The sequence below is a fragment of the Orcinus orca genome, chromosome 2 (genome assembly GCF_937001465.1).
Source record: "Orcinus orca chromosome 2, mOrcOrc1.1, whole genome shotgun sequence".
NCBI lineage: Eukaryota > Metazoa > Chordata > Mammalia > Artiodactyla > Delphinidae > Orcinus > Orcinus orca.
Genome location: NC_064560.1, coordinates 115,457,429 through 115,466,094, shown reverse-complemented (window position 1 = coordinate 115,466,094; position 8,666 = coordinate 115,457,429). Strand labels below are relative to the sequence as shown.

The following is an 8,666-nucleotide window of genomic DNA, read 5'->3' as shown; positions in this document are numbered from 1 at the left end:
AGACCTGGGCCGGCGGCAGCGGCGCTTCAGCAGGCTGAGGCTCTGCCCAGGATTTGGCTCAAGGCCGCGGATGGGTCCGCGGTTCCCGACAAGAGGTACGGTGGTCCCCCAAGTGCAGCGCACCACTATCGGTGAGGCCCGGCCCCGGCAGCTCTGGCCCGAAGGCGACCTGCCGGGACTCGGGGACGCGGCGGGGGAAACCAAGGGCCCGGGAGAGCGGCCGGACGGTAAAGGTGAACGATTCTCCAGAGAAGATGCCTATATTTTCTACGATAAGCACATTCTTTTCTTTCAAGAGTCTTTCTAGGTTCAGTCGTCACCACCCTAAAGAAGTTAGGCAAGGTCAAAATGAAGTTAAGCTAAATTTATCCTTTCTCAAAAGCTGAGTCTCCTGCCCATGCGGTACCAATGGTTTTCCCCACTCACCATCAACTGATCATTTAAGACTTTAAGACAGAATTCTTGCAGGGGGGCTTTTTAGGATCCTCAGCCCACAACCCTTAAAGTGCCTCCGCCCATCCTGCACATAGAATAGCCTAGTCTGTATCTCTTATACATTACACAAGGTTAATATGTGAGCTACTTTGCAGTTGAGAAGTTAACAGGCATATACATAATTAGCTTCTGGGAGCTTGAGTTATTTCTTAATTTCTCTTATTTCGAAAACCATCAGTCACCTCTTTGGATGTTGCTGCTCACTGAGAAATCAAGACAGGGAACCAGGCAGAGAAAAACTAATGGCACTAACATTCCAGGCCAGACCAAATCAGGAAGGGTGAAGCAGTGCCCATGTGAATGCCTCCTGAGAGTTCCCCTGGTTCAAAGGAAGGTGGAAAGGAGAGAATGGTGGGAAGCAGAAATCACTCCAGTGCTACAGGGACATTTCCTACAGAGAAGGAAAAAGAACCCCTGGTTTTTATCTGCAGGGATTGTGAACACCTAGTTTCTATTCAGTCCAGTGCTTCTTTTTCTAGGTCACTTCTGGATGCGGTACTGCATTTATAGAACACTTTCTACTCCCTGTTGATCTTGTAACCTCTGGTGCATTCAATAACTTTATCAGAAAAATAATATTTCCCACCTTTGAAATCCAAACCACCACACAAATGGAACTAGAGTTTGCATGCGGAATGAATATTTTATTACTAGATTATAAAAATAAAATACAAAATAATTTTAAAACAGAACTTAAAACACTGTACAAAGCTTTAATATGATACAAATGGGAAAATTAAATAAATAATTACACTTTTATGTACAGATGGCCTATACAAAAGCACTCCATGTTTCTGCCAATACTCTATGTCCTTGGTTGCCTGAGCAAAAATGCATAAAGAGGGCTGCTTGGAAGGGAAATGGATACAATACCTTTGAAGGTATTTCAAAGAGCAATTCTCATCACTCTGATTTCATGAAGAGGAGAAGAAAGGGAGAAAACTATGAAATTGTTAAATTACTCTAACTTACTGGTCTTGCTCGACAAGAGAGAATTCTTCTGGTTTGTGATTCCATCTGATTTAAGAGCTGCCAATAGTTCAGAACTTTCAAGAATTATATCTAATTCAAAGCTAGGTGTTTCCCAACTCCCTCTTTTTTCCTAAAAGCTGTGAACTTGTATGTAAATGGCCCAGTGAAATTCAGCACTTGGTTATTTTAGGAAAGGAGTCAGAAGGGGGGGGACCACGAACTGTGCATGAGAAATGAGGGAGCTCAAGCCTGGGTCATCTGTTATTTTCTTTACTCAGTTCATCCAATCCAATTTCAGAGCCCCAAGTGGCACAGTGTTACATTTCCTTTAGCTTCCTATCTTTGTATCTCTGAACGCTTTTTACCTTAGTGAACTAACTTACCTAACTGGTGAATAGTTTAAAAAGAAAAAAATCCCAAGGGCTTCCCCTTCCCTGGTTTGATCCCTAAAATAAATCACATTCAAGCTCTGGTAGGTTTGTTTATCCCTTGTGGATGAGAGAACACCCAGACAGACCCCAGGTATGGTGAAGTGCCGTGCATGAATTTTTAAGGATTTAAACTATATTTTAAGAGGGAAAAAAAGCAACATATGGCAATGGTAGTCTATATAAAAATTTGGTCTACCTAGTGTTTTTAACGGGGTGAGTGAACACTTATGTACACAATATGAGACAATATTAAACTACTGAAAAGACAGATAAAATTTCCTTTCGTTAGTGTGTAAAATTATATCATCAGCAAATTCTATAGTCACGTGGGCTCAAAGGTCTGCCTCACTGAATCCTATTCTCTAGGTCAAGGAACCCAGAACCCCTGGCCCAGGGTATCTGAGAGATATGTCAGTATCATCAGTGATACATACTGTGCCCGTATCTGTCACTTCAATTAAAGAGGCAGATCTTGTTAAAGTTCCACAGGGCAATGAAGAAAAAGGCTTCACATCCTTTACATGTCTCCTTAAGACCAAGGATCCAGCAAAATCTAAGGAAATATTCAAATCATTACTGAGTAAAGGTTTCGGCTTGGCTATTCAGTGTCTTGAGATTGTGTATCACATCAAGCAGTTTTCCAAACTTGCTTAAGGGGAGTAAACATCAAGCTTATGTTTTAAAAGTTGGAGCAGGTATTCACAACTGAATTAGAAAATGTACTGATGGGTCAAGACTTTAATATCATCACTTCATGTCCAGCCAGGGATTTAAGATGTGCAGCATCCAATTCTCCTTAAAATGAATAGGGAGATCCTTGTCCCATGTCCTGGAGTTACCTAAGAACTATAGGAATTCCCCATTTATCTCCTGCAGTTCTCCCTAGCAATGTTGGCAACAGATTCTGCAGGCTCCTGAGTCTAACTGGCTTAAATTTCTCATATTTCCAGAGGGACAGCCAAACTCTTGAGAATATCCAATGATATGTTTCCACACTACTCCCACATCCTTGAAGTATATACCAGAGTTCTATTGGATGAGGACAGGGAAGTGGGATGTCCTAACAACCACCTGGGGTTTTCAATGTACTACATCTTTCCATATGGTCTGAGGACTGGAACTGCCTCTGGTTCCCTTCTCTAAGTTAAGGTCTAAATATGCACCTGTGATTTCTGAACTTGGGTAAATATTGACATGTGAAGACTACCATAGTGGTTACATGCCTTAATCCATGCCATAATACTTTTTATATTAGAACACAGATAAATATTCTGCAAATAAACTGTCTACAGAACCAAACTCAAAACTATACAGTTGTCACCAACCGTTCTATCTCCTCAGTGATACAGGTGCTGAAATATCTCTCCCTTTAGGCAAAGTCCCAACAAATCTGTGGTAAATACGTATAAACAGAAATGGGCAGATTTTAAAACAATGAACGCAAATAACTTAACTCCAAAACACATGAACATGACAGAAGAAATGGTTCCCTAACATATGCCACGTTTTGATAGATATCAAGGAATGAAAAGTTTTAAAATGTGAAAATTTTGATTTTCAAGACTAAATCTAGACTTATCTACAAATAAATGTATTTTCAAATAGCCAGGGTAAGATGCATTTTTTGCCCTAAGACACTAAATTCTGAATTCTGGATCCTGTTTCTCCTATCACCAATTCCTAATGTTAGATTAAGAATGTAGTTCCTAGAACAAAGAATCCTCTGCTCTTCAGGGAACAAGCATAATGATTTTAATTCAAAGCTACTGGATATAGAAAAACTAGTTATCGTTTTAACTGTCTGTGTCTGGGTTTATAAAACATGCACCAACACTTTTCCTTGTCAATTGAATATAACCATACAAACATTCACATGAAAATCTGTGGCCTGGAAGGAATCTCTGATGATTACAGAAGAACTTCAAATTCCCATAGTGGCTAAGAGCGAAACAGATACTGCACCCTAGTCCGCTGGATTAGTGAGCAGCTGAGATTTGTTAAGTATTTAAAGCAATCAATATAGAGTAGATAATGACAACAGTGGGTCTCAATTACCATTTTGCCACTAATTTAGGACTTGATTAACTTGTTAACTCAGGAAAACCCCCCAAAAACAAAAAAGCATTCACTCCACAACATGCAACTTGAAAAACAGTAACTATGCCACTGTCAGCAAGGCTAGCTTGCACACCAAGTTGAGAATAAGAGTGCCTACTTAAGACTTAACATTCGAAAATGTTTATAATCTGTGCTTTAAAGTTAAATTTGATATGACCCAATTTTCATTCTTTGTTCACTACACATTAAAGTTAAATGCCTTTAAGCTGTGCAAAAGACTGCTATGTGGAATTTTAACATTTCAAACAATCTACACCCTGGAGATTTGGCAGCATAATTTAGGAATAATGCTACCTAAAGGGACTGAACTGTTGCCAATTCCATCTTCCGCTCCACCCAAGTAACTCCAAAGACTAGACAAGGGAGGGTAAGGGCAAGTGTGACTAGGTAACTAGCCATTTTGTTGTGAAAGGAGAAACTAGGAGGCACCTGGTTTTCAAAAGATAATTTTAACTTCTGCCCCATACTACTCTTAATATAGTTTGGCTTGACTTTAATTGACGGCCATGTCCCTCACCTTAGGTAGAATAACCAAACTGGTTTAAAATCAGTTGGATGATGTATGTTTGTCACTGAAATCTGAAATATGCCATCACTAAAAAAGTTAAAAATAAATAAAAAAGAACTAACAACAACAAAACCCAACTCATTTTCTGTATCAGACTCTAAAATAAAACAAAAACAAAAATCCTTGTGCCAAAAGTGCTTTGCTCAGGGCTGCCAACATCTCTTTTTAGCCCAAGACATCTAAAAATCTAAAAAAACAAACTGCTTTTAAAAACCGTAGAGTAAATCTCTATACAAGATAGTCCTCTGAAGTGTATCTATTAATACATGAGATATAATTAATGTCTTCTTTTGAAAGTATCAGAGCAGAAATATCTTTGGTTAACTCTTTTCTCTACATGAAAAATAAAATATTCTTACACAACAAGGCTGTTTCTCTCTGGATCTTGAGTTTGTCAGTGCCATTTAGAAAAGGCGGGCAACACAGTGGAAAAGCTGGGAGAAAAATGGAAGGAACCAAAAAAGAGAGGAAACATTCAGTTGCCATGTTGCCATCACTCTCAGTTTTGACTTCTAGCAGAGAAATGCCAATAAGAAATAAAATAGCACACATACTACAGTTTACAGCCTCATCAGCTTTTCAAGTAGTTACCATGAGCACATTTCTGATTAGAGGGCTCAGGATTTAAAGCTGGCTACTTTTAGCACAATTTAGCTAATAAAACAGGAAAAAGATAATTTCTTAATTGTAGATTACTTCCCACCGCCCACCTCCCCAAGTGAGGTGAAAAGAGGAAAGCAGAATGGTAATTTGTAAGAGATTTTTTTTTAAATCAATTTATGTCAGACCCATGATTATCATCCCAGTTTATCCACTCTAACCATAAGGACAGAATTATGTAATTAACATGACAAATCTTTGAACCAGTATTACAAGCGAGTCCTAGTAATTTTTTCCCCTATTAAAATCTTTTAAAAATGAAAATTAAATAACCTATCTTGGCTTGTTAAAGACTGCCAACCTTTGCATTATTCACAAGGAAGGCAAAAAGAATGTTGTGTGACATGCCAAGAACGTATTTTCAGAAAATGAAGATAGACAAGGCCCAAGTGTACACGAGGCACACAATAAAAAGTAATTTTACCATCTGTGATCTTGAAATTACAAATGGAGAATGAGAAAGAATGAGTTTATATAAGCATATGTTTCTCTATATATTTATAAATATTTATATAATTTACCATGAAGACATGCAAGTAGTGTTATAGCAACTATTATACAATATAATACAGAAGGATTGGTCTTCCAATATTACAGTCGCTTTAGTTAAACAGCAAATATGTCTTATCTATTGCATTCCTCTGTAGTCTTGAAACCGGAGAGAAATTAAGATTCCACACTATGCTATATTTCTTATGGGAGACCGTATATGCCTCAATAGTGTTTTGAGTTTTTGTTTTTTTTTCCAAAAAGCTCAACACAGATAAAGAGAACAAGATAAGTTCAGTGCAGCTTCAGGGCAGCTTTGATGCAGCATTAGAATATGTTCACTTGGTGAGGAAATATCTTTCTTTTTTTCTGTTTTCCAATTCAACCGTATTAGGTTTGGCAGCAAACACAAGGTCAAAGACAAAGCACAGATGTTTGCTAGAAGGCAAATTTCAACAGCAAGCAGACCAATTTACCTGACCTTAATAAGGTCTTTACAACACAAAAACTGTGAGTATAAAAGAACTCATTTAAAAAATCTAGTATAATTTAACTTTTACTGATTCCTCTTAGCAGAAGAGTGAGATCAGAACAAATATGATCCTCCTTACAGCTTTATAAATTAAGATTACATGGAAATCAGGTCAAGAAGCCCAAATAGTCAAACTAAAGCACAGGTGAAGCAGGTAATAAAATCTTAAAAGATAAATATTGAGCCTAAATTTATTTTCTCAGATACTCATTCCTTATTGGCTAAATGTATAAAATACAAAGTTTGAGAATTTTAAGCCTCAACATACCTAATTTCTTCCTATTTTTCTTTCTAAAGCTCTAAAAGCATAACGTCACATTCCACAGCAATGTACTTCCCTGGTATTGTCTTGGAGGTTGATAGTAGAGATAGTTGGTACCTAGAAGATTTAAGGAAGCAAGGTCTACTCTGGTCAGTTTTCCTTCCACAAGGAGGAAACTAACAGGGGAAAGAGGGTTCTTCTATCTTGAAGGGTATTACTCCACACTCTGTCCCTCTCCCTAAAGCACTGAAGCCTACAAAGTAGTTTTATTTAGACTTTTCCTTCCTTTACCTAAGTTTCATCAGTTATTTTTCACAATAAAAATATACTGAGTTAAGTAACTGTTGCTCCAAAGAGAAATATTAGGGGATTTAGAAAAGTAATTGGATTTGAAATTCTCAGCACGTGCTGCCAAAAGCACGTTAGAATGTATTGTCAAAATAAGAGAGACTGGATCAGGTGACAAACACTAACTTTAAAAAATGTGAAATCCAGGGAGGGTACTAGGAATGAGGCAAAGTAAAGGTGTGAACTCTCAATACACCAGATAAACACACAAGCCAAATGTATACGAGCACTGGCTCCCCAGCAACACACTTCTTACATATTCTAATATCGGAGCAATTCTGACTCTCCGAGGTTGGGAAGTTTGGAAAGCAAATATTAAAGTAAGAAGTTTCACTTTTGCTATATAATCTTTTAGTAGAGCCTTAAAAAAAAGTAGGCTAAACCCCTTAAAATTCCAATCCACCCCCTACCTTCAACATTTTTGTTTTGAAGGCAGATAAGAAATGAGAGTTCATTTAGCCAGTTTCACCCCCTTGGATTTTGCTGGCTTGCCCCTTCCTATGCAACGACATTGATTCCTGATCTGCTTGCTGCCTATCTTAGGTAATTTCTTATCATATATCTTCTTATAAATATTTTATCATGTTACTTTCTTTTGCAAGACAAGATCAACACTGATTTTTTTAAATAGACAGTACAGGGACACACATGTATCAGATTTAGGAGGAAGATCTCACACCTTTCACAGAGATGCAGCCCAGCTCCTATCTGCTGAGTTTACTGGCTGACTTACTCTTCCCTGGGGGGGCTTTAGTGCTGGCCGAGTGGTGGTGGAGGCTGCTGGATCCTTTCAGGCCATTCTTACTGGGTTTGCAGTGCTCCTGTTGGCAGGACCTCCTGGACGAGGAAGATCCTGAGTGGCTGGGAGGTGACTTGCTTCTCCCCAGATGCGGGGGTGAACTCCTCTGGTCATGATGGGGCCGTCCAGCCCTAGATGGTGAGGAACTGGATGTGCGAGGCAAGGAAGAGCTTCGAGGAGAGGCACTGGGACTCCTGCGAGGGACAACTGGACTCTTGGGTGGTGTCTTTGGGTTGTGAGGGGATCCTGGACTCTTGCACTGAGTAGTGCTCCGGGGTTTCTGAGATCCATTTTGAAGAATTTGGGCCAGGCGGGAGAAAAGGTCTGAGTCGGAACTGCTACTCCCTAGGACTCTATATCTGCGGAGCCTGAAAGAAAACAGAGAATAATTACTTTCATTTTAATTCACTTTAAGTGTGCCTAGAAAGTCACAATGTCCCAAATCATAATATGTATGATGTGAGTCAAAATCAGGAAACAGAGGATGCGGAGTTACTCTTTCATATACCAGCTGTATAACCCTGGACAAATTATTTAACCTCTTCCAGCTTTGAAGGGGAATATTATCTATCTCACAGGGTTACTGAGCAGTCAAGTGCAGTAAAGTACTTAATTGGATGTCTGCCATCCAGAAGCACTTACATGTTGTTAAGCCCCTTCCTCCTATAGCATGTTTGCTCTTCCCATTTTAGAATTAACTTAATGAAATGTCTCTAGCATGTTAGCACATGAGGGAGAGTAAACAATTTTGTTTAAGGCTTTTAGGACAGGAATTCTATATATACTTAGGCAAACATTAAACTCCACAATGTAAGTCTTCAACAGTACTCACCAACAGCAGGAACTACAGATAAAAATATATTTCAACCTCATTTAATAATTTCCAAAAGAAAAGAGTAGTCACTGGTTTCTCTGGGCCTCAGTTTCTGCCCCTGACGATACCCTGAGATTCAGGAGAGCCGAATGCCTCTCTTACTGGCAACCAAGCCATC

The 8,666-nt window shown here is 38.9% G+C and overlaps 1 protein-coding gene across 4 annotated transcripts in view; it reads right to left on the bottom strand.

Moving 5' to 3' along the window:
• Positions 1 to 1,124: 1,124 nt before the first annotated feature.
• The window catches only part of TTBK2 (tau tubulin kinase 2), a 145,141-nt gene continuing 137,599 nt past the window's right edge, over positions 1,125 to 8,666 (bottom strand). For all 4 annotated transcript variants that reach the window (XM_033435663.2, XM_004273940.3, XM_033435665.2 and 1 more), the window contains one exon: positions 1,125 to 8,042. In XM_033435663.2, coding sequence (XP_033291554.1) covers positions 7,580 to 8,042 — 463 coding nt within the window. In that variant the 3' untranslated portion in view covers positions 1,125 to 7,579. The remainder of the gene's footprint in view (positions 8,043 to 8,666) is intronic.